This window comes from Tasmannia lanceolata, unplaced genomic scaffold (assembly GCF_043159265.1).
Source record: "Tasmannia lanceolata isolate RefF3 unplaced genomic scaffold, GAP_Taslan_0.1 ptg000019l, whole genome shotgun sequence".
NCBI lineage: Eukaryota > Viridiplantae > Streptophyta > Magnoliopsida > Canellales > Winteraceae > Tasmannia > Tasmannia lanceolata.
In genome coordinates, this window is record NW_027518696.1 from 1,473,544 (window position 1) to 1,489,939 (window position 16,396).

Consider the following 16,396-nt stretch of genomic DNA (forward strand, 5'->3'; position numbering starts at 1 on the left):
ATCAATCCTTACCATCAATCAAAGGCCAGAGACCAAATTGCTCTGTACAAAAAACGATCAGACCAGCCACGTGAAGAAAGCCCATCAATCGGACGGCTGGGATCGTTCAATCATTTGAAATTCTGATTATGGCCCACCATCCTCGATGGGGGCCACCTAACTATAGCTAGAAGAGTAAATTGGTAACTTAGAAGAGGTTAGAAGGGGTGAAGGATAAGTATAAGATGGAAGGTCAACGTTGTATAATTAAGAAGCGTAATAAGGAGAGAGGAACACGTGAGTCCCCACGTGACAAAACATGTTTAGAGGAGGAGAATCAGGAAAGACGATGGAGACAAAAAACGAAGACGAAAGTGTCGGGTCCTTTTCGGGCCCCGAAACAGAATCCAATCTCTGGCTTTATCTCCTCCTCTATCTTGGGTCTCTCCCAATAGGAAAAATCCAAAGAATTGAAACACTGGCTGCTCCCTTTGAAATGCTGGAATCGGGAATAGGAATCAAACTCATATTCCACTTCCTATTCTGATTCTCCCTTAACTGGAATGAGAAAAAATTAAAATAAAAAATTGCTCTCCCTTGTTTTGATAATGACAATCCTTCTTACTGTCTATTGATAGCTACTTGGGAAGGGTAACCATCTTTAACTATTAGATGAAGGGTATTAAAATAAACAAGAGTCCCATGTGACCGTGAATTGGGGGGGCATATGGTTCAAGACGAATTCTCTTCCTCACATCACATTAACATGATCTCTGATGCGGACGTTTTCTCTTCGGATGATAAATTCGCACCCCTTATAGGATAATTGGCACCCATTTAACGTTAAAGTCTGCCACATACTTTCACGTTCCAGGGGTGCGAATTATCCTAGAGGAGGGTGCAAATTTATCACTGCTCTAGCTCGATGATTTATGGTTTATTGAAACGATAGGATATGATAGGACGTCACGTCTGTGACAACCATACCAAAACTGGGAATTTTACTTCTCATTTTATAAACAGATGAGGGTACGTTTGTCATAAAAAAAACATTCTTGAAAATATGGCAAATGGGGAGGGTTGTCACCGACTTCGTTACAGCTCTCATTGCCGACTGAGATGATTAATCATGAAAGTGGCCATTTCCAACTTGAGTTTCGGAGATATATCGTCTGAATACCCGGACAGGAATAGTCCAAAATGTTTTGGCATATCAGAACCCCCTCCTCCAAGTCTCCAACCCCGATGTTTATCGATATATGATCGGGGGTGTTCATTTTTCGGTTATAACCTAAATAACTGTCCAAACTGAATTCGTTCGGCTATTTCAGTTAGGTTATGAGGTAATTCGGTTCAGTTTCGGTTATGTGTTTTACCAGTTTTTGGTTTTCAGTTTCCGATTCGATTTTCGAAAAAAAAAAAAATCAGTGAAAAAGAGAAGAGGGGCTTGTTTTGCACTTTTTTAAACGGAAATGATATATTCATCCCCTCGCCTCCTTTTTTTAATTGGAACAGCCCCCACAAGTGTAAAAGAGTATTCATAAATAGGCTAGAGGGGGCTGTCTGGAGTAAAAAAAGGGTGAAATATCACTTTCTTTTGTTAAATATATAAAACATTTCTCTACAAGTAGGGTGAATAACCGAAATCATTATTCGGTTTCAGTTATTTCAGTTTTTAGAGAATTTGGTTTCGAATTCGGTTGCTCAGAATAAGTAACCAAGTGTTTTCGGGTGTCGGCCTCACATTCTCAAGATAGACGAGTTACCATGTAGTGAGCCATGAAAGCGCTCTCCCCAAAATTGCCTAGCAGATCTCAAATGTAAATGTCACAAATCCAATTTTCTCTCATAATTTCAAAACCCATCATCATCCACTATAAGCATTCTCTTCCACTAGGTATTTAAAGTCAAATACCATGACTTTTATTAATAAGTTGTACAGCAGAGCACTAACGACACGACAGCTTTCACGTAACGTGTGATATTATTTTAAGATAGTTATGTTCAATCAAAGTATTGATAATGTAATCTAATTAAACATGGATTATTCTCTCTATAGACCTGATTTTGGTTTTCGATGTTTTGGGTCTACCATCCTGCACCTCAAATAAAATATAAAATCAGATTGTTTAACTGCTTATGTTGAATTATTCATCATTCAGAGAAGAACTGGTTATGGCTATGGAAACCATTTCTTTGATGGCTGTCACCATATTTACAAAATTCTTCAAATGACATAGAAATTCTTGTAAAAAAAAACTCAAATTTTTAGTGCCCCGTTTTAAACTTTCCCTCAATAATCAAGAGTAGCAATGCTGTTCATAAGTGCCCTATTTGGCGCTCCACAGAAGTGGTATTCGGATCGGTCAATACCGTCGAACGGGAATGGGAAAAAAAATAAAATTAGGTTGCGTCGGATTACCAAAAATCAAAATAAATAGCATAAGAAAATGCGTCCTAAGGAGTTCTTTGGATATTATCAAAATTGGTCCTTTTGAAAATGCAAATATTTGAAAGTTAATCTCATTTGCAAATGAGGCTCTTAAGACAACTTTGGAAGCTATTAACTCAGACAGATGCAGAAGTTTTAGGAATCCATGGAAGGGTGTGTTTGGATAGCGGGAATCAGGTACTGGAATTGGCATCTTATTCTGATTCCATCATCTTCGTTAAAAAAACAGAATCAGGAGGGCAGAACTGACACCGAAGCTGAACTAAAATGGGGAAATACCAACAAAAATCTCACTTACTCCATCTCACGTGCGAGAAACAAATGGCGCCATAAATTCTCCCATCTATTCCGACCCTATTTGAACCAAACGCCGGAAATGGGTGAAATCGGTCTAATTTATCAATCATAAGGAAAAAAAAAAAAAAACTATGATATATTGACACGGACAGTGCAATCCCTCAAATTTTATAAAAAGGAACACGGCTAAAACAAAATGTATATTCAGAGAAATTATATGACAGCCGACTGTGAAGTCCCGTCAAGGTGGTACGTCAACCCTTGATATTTGTTCCAAGGGCAGTCAAGGTGGTACGTCAACCCTTGATATTTGTTCCAAGGGCAGCATCTTAAAAAGTGCGCTGTTGTTGGATCAGATATCAAGTGGTACCGTTTTGACATACTTGACGGTCGGCCACTATATAAAAACTCTTATATTCATAGTAGGTAACTATGAATACAAAATTAGAAGATGAATGATAGATACAAGGGAGCCCCTGCATAAAGAGCCGAAAAAGGGCTCTTCATTGGATCCACGTCATCAAATGTAGCTGATTTTACTTTTTGAACCGATTTTAAAATGTACCTGAAAATTATGTGGATCCAATGAATAGCCCTTTTGCGGCTCTTTATGCAAGGGCTCCCTTGTATCTATCATTCCTCATATTAGAATAAGAGTTTGCCTAAGATTGTAAATTTAGTCGAGGGAATAAAACAACAAATATTAGTAAAAAAAGAGCTAAAATAAGAGTTTATAATAAGAGAAAACGGTTTCTACACACTAAGTATGGATAAGTTATCTACACACTAGCTTAAAATATAGTGGAGGGCATATTGTTTGGGTGATCCAAACCATTCATTTGATTGGCCCTCACATAAATAGGGTGTCCACAAAAAATCAGCTCCATAAATGAAGAGTTAAAAATAAATGAGGTAAACATAATATTCAATAGTAAAACAGAATGTCACACTAGACAGTTTACACGATACAAAAACGCAATGTAAGTCCGGTCACTTCTAACAGCTCATTTACAAGTGTTGAAAAGAGTGTCGACAAGGGTGAAAGTGCCAGCACGGCACATGTGTCCGCAATAAATTAAAAGTGTCAGCTAAATTATAATTAAAAAAAACCATAGACCTTTCTCAATCTTAAGTTATCTGACATCTAATTGTCATTCAAAAAATTCTTTATCACAGACCTTTCTCAATCTCTTAAGTATCCGACATGTAATAGTCATTCAAAAAATTCTTTACCACAGACCCTCCCTCAATCTCGAAATTTATTTAACATCTCAATGCCATTCAGGAAATTCTTGGAGTCGAGTTAATAGAGTTTTTTTTTTTGTTAAGTAAAATTTTCACAATCTCCCTTGGAGTAGAGTAAATGCCTGCATTCTTCGCTGATGCTTTTTGGAGCTCCCATGGGTGAGGATTCTTCTTCCTCCCTGTTTCCCGCCTTCATAGACACGCTGACAAGATGGGCTATTAGGTAAATGACATCTAAGAAAAACCATTTCAGTTTCTGCTTTTTCCCAGTAACCCCATGCAGACAATTTCTTATAAAATTGTCGTAAATATATTCATTCAAAATTATAAAGACAGCAATGCTCTTAGTCCAAGTTGTGAAATATCATGTCCTAGATAAGTACATCTTTGAGCACTAACAGTTTTTTTTTTAATGGCGACACAATCATTCAAGCGACGGAATCAATAAATAAAAGACTCAAAATATGATTTACAAGGGTAAAGAATCACACCCAGGATATGCACAACTCTGCAACAAGAAATACACAAACCTAATAGAGTGCATGTACTGGCTCACCAACTAGATTGCTTCTAGATCCGTGTCTGCGTTCACGACAGGCATCACACACATGGATTGAAATTCGGTCAGAACCGAGTGTAGAAAGAATGGCCTCCTCCAGTACTAGGATGATTAGTGGAAAGCTCCCATTGGTGTCACTGACAATAATCTCCTAGATGTTGGAGCTGGTGGTGCCAATCCCGGGATGTCTCTGATGTTTTTGTTGCTCGGGTTAACAATCTAACAAACAGAAAAGGCCACTTAGAATGGATAAAATATTACTATGTGTGCATATGGAATTATGTATGAACGTATTTATATGCAACAATAATGATAGGGACGTCAATAGCAGTGGCAGTCATGGTTGTAACGACCTAAAGATAGATGTTCCAATGGTGAAAGATATATATATATATATATATATATATATATCGGATAAGTTATCTCGTCCGTCAACCGGAAATAGGGTGGACCCACGTTTCCACAAATCGAAGGGTTAGGATGATCCTATGGAGATGATTTTTTGGGCACACCCTATCTATGTCAGGTCCCATCAGATGAATGGTTTGGATCACCCAAACAATGTGGGCAAACCCTATTTCTCATCAACGGACCAGATAATTTGTCTGGTCGAACAGAGAGGGAGAGAGGGACACACAGAGAGAGAGAGAGTACCTTCACGATGATAATAGCTATTACACCACAAACAATAAGAAATAGAAAGGCCATGATACACTTATCAGTAGCAACCTGAAATAAAAGCTTTGGTTAGAATTCAAAAAATACATGAACATAATAACACATAAGATTCGGATTATCACACAACCTGTCGACCAATCTCCTTCACCAACTGAGAAGCCTTCTTGATTGAGAACTGAATCGTATCCAGCTCATTAACAATGCGGCCCATTTGATCCGTCTGCACATTTTCAGAGTTGCAGAATCCACAGAGGAAAAAAAACAGACATTAAAATGCCTGAAAAGAGGAAAAGAGACTCCCCTGACAGCATCTGCTATCACATCCAAGTAGGGAATTTCAAAGATTACTTACTTGGCCCTTCAAGGATACAGCTGTCTGAGTTCCCACTTCAACTGTTTGCTCAACAACCTAGGCAACGTCAACCTTCAAGGTAAGAAACACTATAACAGAGGAATGTTGGCAATGACATAATGCAATGATAATAACACACCTGTTTGGAGCGTTCAATGGCCTGATCAGTTTCATCCATCGTCTTCATCCCGGCATTGATAAGCTCTTGATTAGACATTGCTGCATTATAACAAAATTTAAAAGTCTCAGTGCAGAGCAAACCCAGATAATGATTTTTTTTTTTTTTTGAATGGAAGCAGACCAGATAATGATTGCACAACAAGGCTCAATGCCAGCAAATGATTTAGAGAAATTGAGTGCATATACATTGAAGGTAACTTCAGAAGATTATAAACTACAAACAACACAAGAATCAGGGACCATCCACCATATTGGAAATCAAACTTGGACTAACGTATTCCGTTGCTCATGACACACAGCCATTCAAAAAAAAAAAAACATATTTCGTTGCTAATGAACAAAAATGAATTTAGAAAAACTATAAAGAGATTTATAACAGGACAATTTTCTATTTGACCTCAGATAAACTAAAATACCAATAATGATGAACTTGTTTTTATTTTTATTTTTACTTTTGAAGGGCGGAAAAAATTAAACATGTTAACCTAGTTTAGAGCTGAATAAGCCCTAATCAAGTTGGTCTTGCCCATGCCAGTAGGTCCACCAAGTGCAGCTATGTTTGAATTGATGTATCTTAAACAACTGACGGTACATATTACATAAAATGAAGCCGATATTGGCACCTTTATTTTTTGATGAATCCGTCCTTTTAGATTGTTTTCAATTATGTACCATGTTGTGAAAATTATAAGAATACCCTCACTATTTCAATGAAGACCAAGATGGAAGGAGGGGGGGAAAGGAGGGACGAACAGAAGAAGGGAAAAAGAAGAGAATATATATATATATATATATATATATATATATATATATATATATATAGAGAGAGAGAGAGAGAGAGAGAGAGAGAGAGATGCATAGACAAAATAGTGCTTTTCACGGGCACATTTGTATTTAAGAAGAAGAGCATTATTTTAAGTTTAAGGTGAGGCATTCTAAGGATCATTAATGCTGGCATAATTGAATGGACAGGAGTTTGAATAGTACAAGGCAAGAAATGTTTCAAACTGAGTTCTGAGAATTACCATCAATCTGTTGGCAAAGGTAGGGGACCTAATAAAAGAATTGCTGAGGTGGAAAGTTCTACTTGCTAGTACATTTGATTTCTCTTGAGTTGACCTATAGACTCTATAATCAATATAATATCATATAGATGGTTTAGAGATTCTACTTCTTTCCCGCAAAAAATACAAATTCTGGCTAGCTGGAATTTCCTTTTCTTTAGGCGGTCCTAGGTTTTTTTTTTTTCGAATGATTCCTAGGAGTTATTTGATAAGATATTATATGTCTTGTTTGGTATCTAAAGGTACGGTCTACAAGTATGCATTTGCATCTTGGACTTCGAAAAATGCTCAGTTGTATACACCCCAGGATCCCTGTCCATATCCATATCTACCTATCGTAGGTCGTGACCAGTCCACCATCTTAGTGACCCCAAGAACGAAACTAAGATTCTCAAAATCAACAATGCATATAAAGTAGAGAAAACAAGACTCACTTGATGCCATTTGAATATTGCTCTCAACTGTAGGGTCACTACCTCCAGCTCCCATATCAAAGAGCTCGACTCTTTTATTACCAAGGCTACTTGTGTACCTGCACCACACATCAAATTAAGTGAGCGTTTCATTGATAAAGGAAAAAAAACAAGAAGAATACAGAAGCTCAACAAGACAATGAAAATAACATTATCGACAGTAGATAAACCAAATAAAGTAGCACAAAATAAGTAAAATATTAAGTTTAGTCTCGGGATAAATTCATAATGAAAAGACAAATTCCTTGACCATGTATATACAGAACTGATATCTGCACTCCTTAGCATTCATAATGATACTCCATACTTTATTAGCCACTTTTTAGATTGGCTGTTAAGAGCATGTTGGGAATTATAACCAAGGTTTAAAATTTCGGTTCCGGACCTTGAAATTTTGAAATTTCGGTCGAAATCTGGTACCAAACCCGGAACGGAAAAACCGAAATTTCGACCGAAATTCAGATCGAAATAAATGACCGTTTCGTTTTTCACCCATCTCGGTGTCGGTCTCCACCAAAATCCATCGAAATTTAAAACCATGATTATAACAACCACTGAAAGCTAACTAGGAGCATTGGAAGTAACAAGTGGAGTGCTCTCTCTCTCTCTCTCTCTCTCTCTCTCTCTCTCTCTCTCTCTCTCTCTCTCTCTCTCTCTCTCTCTCTCTCTGTCTGTCTGTGCGCGTGCAGAGGTACTCATATTTAAGCAAAGTCTTCGCTTGATAATACGCAAATCAACTCAACAAAGCCGAGGTACTCATATTTAAGCAAAGTCTTCGCTTGATAATACGCAAATCAACTCAACAAAGCCTTTGTCCCAAACTAGTTTGGGTCGGCTCTTTGCTTGATAATAATGCTATCAAAATAACAGGAAAGGAAAATGAGGGTCCATCTAGAATGCATTCAGAAAATAGAAATGATAAAAAAACATGGAATGATAAAATTAGGAAATGCAAAAATATTGAAGATAATTCTTTGAACTTCCAAGAACACAGGAATTCTATAACCAATGAAGGAAATAAACGTTTATAGAAAGCAACCAAGAAAATTTGTTTTTTTCTTTTCCAGTTTTAGACTTCTAGTATTCATCAGCTCACTATTCAATCACACTTGAAATTGAAAGTAGCACAGCAACACATAAATTCACTTGCATGAAGAAAAACTTGAGTAGCCTAGACCTTTAGATAAAGTTAAGAGTGCATGTCTGTAAGCACATATAGAAAGTTTTACTCCAGTAGCGATGTTTCTTCTAGATCACCAGCAAATACTACAATGCACATATCACAAGAAATTCTCAGCTTCACATGGATTGCATGTTGGAAGAATGGCCGGTGTGCATATAAATTAATGGTGCATACTTAAGTCCTTGTACCATAGAGTGCGATAATTAAATGGTAGAAGCTAACTTACGTTTTTCTCAAGGCCACATATGAATTTAACTCTTTGATCTGCATCAGTAGAGTTCATTCTGTTAGGAAAATATTGCACCGAAACCTCATATAAGCTAAAAGAATCGCGCAACTGACCATGGATTGCTTTTTCTCATTGAGTTGCCTATTAATCTCAGCAGGATTACCACTCTCCTCATCTTTGATTTCACGATCAAATTCTTTGATCAGCCTGAAAGAAAAATAATTGCCATGGAGCAGCTCATAATGTGCACTGGTTCTTTAGGGTGCATCAACACCAAATAACAAAAAACAAGTATCCAATTTTGCAATTCAGTAAGAAATAAGTAATCAAAACTTCAGACTCCAATACCGTTACTTCAACTCTACTCTTTGAATGGAAGGGAACAATATAAATTCAATGTACAATGAAACATGAGATAGTTCAAGTTACTACAGAACTATAGATCAAAGTAGAAACACGGAAGCAGAAAGACACAAGTGGTGCATATAACCCACCGCTTACACTCCCTCATCTTCCCAGTAAGTTCCTCCAACTGCTTTGTTTGTCTATTAGGGTCTTTAATCTTATCCAGCTTCTGGAAGCCATTTCTGCAGAGAGAGAGAGGTGATCTTTATTATTACCAAGTTAATCATAAAGAAATATGAGCCCTAGTGCTGCATTAAGTTTAATTACTGAAAGAATGGGAGGCAATCATCCATTCAAAAAAACAATAATGCATGATACACATAAGAGATAACAGAATAGCTCAATAAGTCTTACACACACAACCAACTCACAGGAATGTAACATCAGAAGACATCATTCATCATTATGAACCATTAAAGTTTGCAACACCAATAAATAGAATAAATAAATACCACCATTGTCTGGTTTACAACCTTGCAAAAAAAGCAATGACTAGATGAGGTAGAAGAAAGCATTATATAACTGAAATCAACAAATCAGTCAGCTATTTTGGCAATAAATGCTGCGTAAGGAAAAGGATAACGAGGAGAGCAAAATCTGAATGCAAAAAACCCACAAACGCACAACACCTGGAAATGAGATGATTACTGGAGAAGAAAGCAGTATATAACTTCTTTTTTTTGAAAATTATTTTCTTTGCCTTTAAAACTTAACGAATAACGTCAAAGGGGGGGGTGAAAGCAGTATATAACTGAAATTAATAAATCGGCCAGTTCTTTTGGTAATAGATGTTGCATTAAAAAAAAAGGGTAAAGAGGAGAGAAGATAATCTGAAAGTAAAACACCCACAAATGCACAACACATGGAAATGAGCTGATTGACTCGGACTTTGCGAAGCAAGAAAAAACTACCAATTATTCAGTAATAAATATAGATGAAACGTAAGGAGAACTAGAGAACATATTAAAAGAAAACACCAATAAATACACAGCACGCACAAGTGAGCTGATTGACTGGGACTTGCGAAGCAAGGAGAGATTCCAATTACAACCATGGTTTTAAATTTCGACCAAAATCCGAAATTTCGGATTTCGGTGGAGACCGACACCGAAACCACCCAAAACCAAAATGGTCATTTATTTCGGCCGAAATTTTGGTTTTTTCGAAATTTGACCGAAAAAATCTGTTTTTTTTTAATAATTAATTTAATATTTCACCAAAATTTCGGTAATTTCGGCTGAAATTAAATATTGAATAAAATATTGGTTTCGACTTGTGTACCAGATTTGGACCGAAATTTTGAAATTTCAAAATTTCAAGGTCCGAAACCGGTACCGAAACCGAAATTTAAACCTTGATTACGACAACAACCAAAAACACTCTAAGCATTCACATCCTTGCATAATTTTGATGTTCAGTCCCTTATCATTTCTCATGGAACAGAAAAGAAGTCCTCGTGCATGAAATGGAAGCAAGAGCAAGAGAAAAGTTGTATGAAAAGCAGAAAAGCAACAGTTCTCCGAAAAATATGGAAGTGGTAGTAGCTAGTTGCATCTCACTTATTATAAAAATTGTATTATTAACCTTAATAAAATATAGAAAAACAATAGGAATATTGTAAATTAAAAGGCTAAAGTTTTAGGATCCTACAAAATGGTGGATTTGATGAAGTAGAATAACCATTTTATCTATTTTTCACTTATGGGTGGGATTTCTGTACTATTCATCAGCTGACATTGAATAAAACCCACGGAGAGAAGTCGAGAGGATTGATCAATTTGCAACTTTTCTCCAATTCAATCCTCTCGACTTTTCTCCTATTCTCTCCATCCCTCCGTCTCTCCTCTTCTCTTCACTACTTTTTTCTTCTTACTCCCTTAACATGGTATCATAGCTAAGTTCCTTTAATCCATGAATTCTTCTTAAACTTATTCCTTCCTATAAACTCCTTATTGGAGACCCTAGATTTGTCTTTTGATGATAGAACAATGAGATCTAGGGTCATTTTCAAAACATAAAAAAAAAAAAAAAAAAACCAATGAGATCTAGGGTTTTCCCTCCTTCATGCATTGACACCCATGTGGTGCTCTACATATGTGTGCATGTGTTTGGAAGTGTCTGAATGAATTTGTTCCTATCTAGTTGGGTCAGCTTCTTTAGATAAGAATATGTATCCATATGCGTTAAATCTTGGGTAAAAATAGTGCTTATTTGTTATTCGTGTGTGGGATTATCTCAGTCCATATTAGCAGATGAGTGGCTATGAAGTATGCTCCCCGCAGTCTAGCCTGCATCTCGGGAGTTTGAACACCATCCCATTTCAACCAAAAAGACAACCCACCTGGTTGTCAAAGGTATCTAACCCTCCTTATGAGTGGAAATCCAATCATGTTTTGTCTTTTTTGCATCAAAACCAGCCAGAATTTAAGCCCGGTGCATTTTCTGACCATTTTTTAGGTTCTACTTCAAAAAATAACCTGGGGAACATATGAGATATTTACCTAGTCCTTGAGCGAATCCGACATTAGCCCCGAGACATTGGTCTCTAACTAGAAAAGTAAATGCTTGAGGTTGAGAATCTTCCGGCCCGATACACCCATCAAACTACCTAGGATAAGCGGTATTATTGAACCAAGCGAAACCACGAGTGATGAAACCAAAGCCAAAGACGGATAAAGCACATAAACAATGAGACAAGTAAGCCTCTCCGGACCATACAAATGATAATCCCTCACATAAACAAGAAGACAAGTAAGCCTCTCTGGACCATACAAATGCTTGTGGGATTATCTCGGGACATATTCGCAGATCTTTGATCATCAATTGTTTGTGTGCGTGTGTGTGTGTGTGTGTGTGTGTGTGTGTGTGTGTGTGTGTGAGAGAGAGAGAGAGAGAGAGAGAGAGAGAGAGAGAGAGAGAGAGAGAGATCTTCTTTGGACATAATCATAGATTTCTTATCTCTATTCGTGCGTGGAATCTCTTTTGGACATCATCACAATTTATAAGTTGTGTGAAGGGGACTGATATCTGCACTACCATATTTTGATAATGGCACTTCGGACTTTGTTTTAAACTTTCCTGGTTGTTTGGAGTCTTTGGACTTTGTTTTAAACTTTTCTGGTTGTTTGTTGATAGCATCTTAAGTATTGTACTATTGTACTATTGTAAGAACAATGAAAAGCTAATCAAAGGAGTCAATTATCAAAATATGGTAGTGCAGATATCAGTCTCCTTCACACGACTTATAAATTGCGATGATGTCCATGCGTGAATTGCAATATTATCTGTAGTTAAAAAGTGGCAAGTGACAATAAATGTGGCAAGGTCCATTGAGCTGAATGGGCTTAAGTACTATCTTCTCCAAGCCAATTCTATAAGGCTCTCTTCACTTCTTTTCCCCGGAAAGGAAAGGAAAGGATTTCGTTTTCCTTTCCTTTCCAGGTGACATGGCAGAAAGAAAAGGAATCCAAGGAAACTGTCAAGGAAAAGGTTTCGTTTTCCTTGGAAAGCCTCTTTCCGATATATTTAATCGGAAACCAAATCTCGAGTAACGGGGAAAAAGTTAATTTCCACATCATTTCAGCTTTTAAATAAGAAATTCCACATCTGATAATATTTTTCCCTGGAAAAGAAGTGAACACAGAAATTCTATCTTGTCAAGGTCTTGTCAGGGAAAAAAAAGGCTGTTTTCCAGGGAAAAGAAGTGAACAGAGCCTAAAGGTAGCCCTGTGTGCCACCTAATGTTCTGATTAAGCAGAGTCCAAATGAATCATACAGTAGATATGAAAGACTGGCAGGGGCGAATTATTAAATTATGACTTAGATATGGAATAGCACAGAACCACATGTAAGTGCAAACATGACATTCTTAGATATTGCTAAATAAGTTTGGGCCACTGTAGGGAGCCACATTCATCCGATGATAATATAAACCGTTTTTATGAATTGTTCAAGAATATTTGTATGTTGCAATAGGGCAACAAGATGCTCAATGAGCATTATAGCACTTTGCAAGATATGTGCTAAGAGTTGAATATATATCAATCCTTATCCAATGATGTGGAGTTGGTGAAGAGACAGCTAGAGATGTTTTGAGTGTTAAAATTCCTCTCAGTTCTTAATCCTGAATATCATCTAGTTCATTAGTAGATATTAGCAAGTAAATAACTTCCATATCTTATCATTCTAAAAAAAAAAACAACTTCCATGTCTTATTAATTTGTATTCCGGCTTCAACAGATAGGAGTTTCATCGGCCTCAGACTTCAATGGTAGTGTTGATAATGGATCTGCCATGACGACATTTGTAAGTAGAATCGTCATGGATTCATGGTGTTTTGGTAGAGGTTGTGGGGGTTGCTAGTCCAAGGAGAATATGAGATCTGTAATTGCAATCACCGTGGCCGTAGTAATCACAATTCAAATAAGTGTCAGGATCTGGAATTGCAATCACCGTGGCCGTAGTAATCACAATTCAAATAAGTGTCAAGAAAATCTTAGCAAGTGTGTTTGGGCTAATAAGGTTTTCTAAACAGCAGAAGGTTCCGACATGCAACCAAGTAGTTCCGTCAAAAAAGAATAATACAAGTCTAACAGTGATTCAATCTTGCTTTCAGGAGAAGAGTATGGGAAGCTCGTGAAGATCTCCCAACAGTCAGCAAACTATTCTGCATTCACGACTACTCCGGCTAACTCAAGTAGTCCTGCATTTTTGTTTCACAAAGGCAGGAAAATGAAGCAAATCATTCACCCACTGGACAATCAGGGAATAGGCTACAAGCTCCAAAGAGATCCATAGATCATAATTGAATACCTAACAATCAACATACATCAATTGAACGACTTGAACATTTTTTTGCCAAAACCCATCAATTAATTGAAGGGTCTAGCATGAAAGACCACAAAATAGTGGTATGTTTCTTTAGCAGGTCACTCCATAAGAAAATGCATAGATTTGATAGAATTAGGATGTACAACATTCTTCCTTTTTTTTTCTTTTTTTTTCCTTTGGAGGAAGATAATCAAAGACCCACATAGTTGACTCAACATGAGATGAACCCATATTTGAGTCACATTGCTGGGCCCTGGCTGTCTAAAGTTTCAACTTTAGACTAGCGAAAAAAAAATGTTCAGAGTTTTCTAAGCACCATATGTTAGGGACATCCCTTTGGTAAGGTGTGCTCTATTTTTTGTTGTACTTCTAGTAAATGAACAACATAAAAGATAGATGCATTTAATCTTATCGGGGGCAAATAAGAATGGGCACAGATTATTATGAAATCTAACTATTCTTTTTTAATATTATTTCAGAAAAAAAATGGAAGACTGACCAACTCAGCTCCATCCACATCTGAAGTTAAGTCACTCATCAAATGTTTAAACCATAAGGGTATGCATTCTTTGACCAAGTAAAACGGTCAAATGATAAGGTACAGGAATTTGACTAAGACACGGACAGATTTTCTCATAAAGTTTATACTAGCACCCAAGTTAGCAATCTCCTTCATGTAATTTGTGTTCATACTTTCAGGTAGGCTAAACAAGAGGGCTAGCAACAAAAAAGTTTAAGGAACTATAATTTGTATTTGAAACCCCATGACAGGAATATGAAAAATGCATCTTGTTGGATACTACTAGTTCCAAAATTATAGATGTCAAAAAGTCAGTCAGATAAAGTGAGTCCTATAAGGCCTTTACATCTGGTAGCAGGCCATCTTCCATGGTGAGAAAGCCACAGAAACTCAGGCTCACGACTCCATAGCTAGACTCTAGAAAATACACTCAAACCTAAGCTGGATGCCTGTAATGCAGATGAAGAAACTTGAAAACAATGTAGCCCTTCATTATCTCCATTCATTTGCATGTATGCCCATATTCATGCGCACTTGCAGAGTCTTTCCAATGCCAGGATGTGGCTAGCATCTTCAACGTACTCAATGATAACCACATCATACACTCCTAACCAATCTTCTTCCTCCCATACAAATAAATGGATAATGTAAACCTCAATTTTCTTACTCAGGCAAACAAAGGTACTCGGTGAAGCTATGCAGGAGAGTTTTCTTTCATTAAATTCACCCTTCCTCACTTGGTAAAAGCCAAAAAAAAATCCATTTATCGCATAGCTTATTCAATTTTACATTCAATTATCATTTATTGTTAACTTAATCCCAATGAGGATCCAATTATGTGGATTATTTATGCAACTTTCCGGGGGTTTCTGTGGCTGAAAATTGCCAACCATACTGATTCATTCTTCGAAAAAAATGATGTGTACCGTCAAACATAAAATTCAACTGGCATCCTCATAACTAGCCTAGAAATCCAATCCCATAATGAACAACAATCGATAATATATCAAAGCTTGCATCTAAAACAACGAGGAATACCAATAATCATCAATAAATATTATTTGTTTCCAGCCTGAATTATATAATGCTCGCATTTGCAACTGTTTCCATATTCAGCTATTTTATTTGAAGTACAGACACTTTCCACGCGTCATTTTATAAAAAAAAAAAAAAACTAGCTAGAGATTCCATTAAAAAAGCAGAAAATAAGCAATTTAGATCACGGCCGTAACAATCAATAGAGAAAAAACTAAAAAGGCAACAAAATTCAAAAAGAGAGGAAACAAACAAAAAACATGATGAAAAAAAGAAACAGAGAGAGAGAGAGGGAATTAGGTCTTACGCTAGAGCTCGGAAATGATCACGGATTTCGCCTTCGATCTGCTCCAGCTCTGCACTCATCTCCACTTCGGAAGCCATTTCTTCAAATCCCTCAACCAATTGAAGAACAAGAAATCTCTATTTAAAGAACTCAAATCATCAGAAAAGGACAGAAAAAAACTCTACCAGAAACCGTTTAGGTCAAGAGATTTGCTGCAAGTTTCTCAATACATTGAAGAGGAGAAAGGACGAAACAGATGTATAAAAACCCTAACCCTAATTACCAGACCCAAGAAAATGAGAAAGCAAGAAAAAGCCTGAGAAAGGGGATTAGGGTTTTGAGAAACAGAGGAATGTAATGAATGGAAAAAAGGAAAGGAGAGAAGAATGTCTGAGAAATTCTTGAATTTATTTATTTCCTATTTTTTAATATATTTTGAGGTTTTTTAAGGGTCGGTTCCAAAATAAACAGGTAGTGCAGTGCGCACCTGATTTTATCCCAAGTAAATTTCTGAGGGATTTGCTGGGGTCTATCGCGTTGTCTTCATTCACTAGGTGGCTGGTCTGACATGCGACAGACCAGCCGTGAAATGCCTTTTGCCATTGACTCTAGCCATTCCCTATTTCTGA

At 36.9% G+C, this 16,396-nt stretch overlaps 1 protein-coding gene across 1 annotated transcript; it reads right to left on the bottom strand.

Annotated features, from left to right (window-relative positions):
• Positions 1-4,260: 4,260 nt before the first annotated feature.
• Positions 4,261-16,187, bottom strand: LOC143852641 (putative plant SNARE 13). The gene is made up of 10 exons (XM_077362139.1): positions 15,789-16,187; positions 9,186-9,278; positions 8,805-8,898; positions 8,689-8,726; positions 7,241-7,338; positions 5,702-5,781; positions 5,563-5,619; positions 5,338-5,430; positions 5,187-5,261; positions 4,261-4,751 (listed from the first exon to the last, which is right to left on the bottom strand). The coding sequence occupies exons 1-10, from the start codon at positions 15,863-15,865 to the stop codon at positions 4,644-4,646; spliced, it is 813 nt and encodes a 270-aa protein (XP_077218254.1). The 5' UTR covers positions 15,866-16,187; the 3' UTR covers positions 4,261-4,643.
• Between the last annotated feature and the right edge of the window lie 209 nt (positions 16,188-16,396).

Excerpts from the sequence above, each read along its gene's own strand:
- LOC143852641 (XM_077362139.1), bottom strand. The coding sequence starts at position 15,865 with ATGGCTTCCGAAGTGGAGATGAGTGCAGAGCTGGAGCAGATCGAAGGC. Across the intron at positions 7,339-8,688 it reads TATGTGGCCTTGAGAAAAAC|GTACACAAGTAGCCTTGGTA; the intron begins GTAAGTTAGCTT and ends TGTGTGGTGCAG. Across the intron at positions 5,431-5,562 it reads CTGTATCCTTGAAGGGCCAA|ACGGATCAAATGGGCCGCAT; the intron begins GTAAGTAATCTT and ends GAAAATGTGCAG.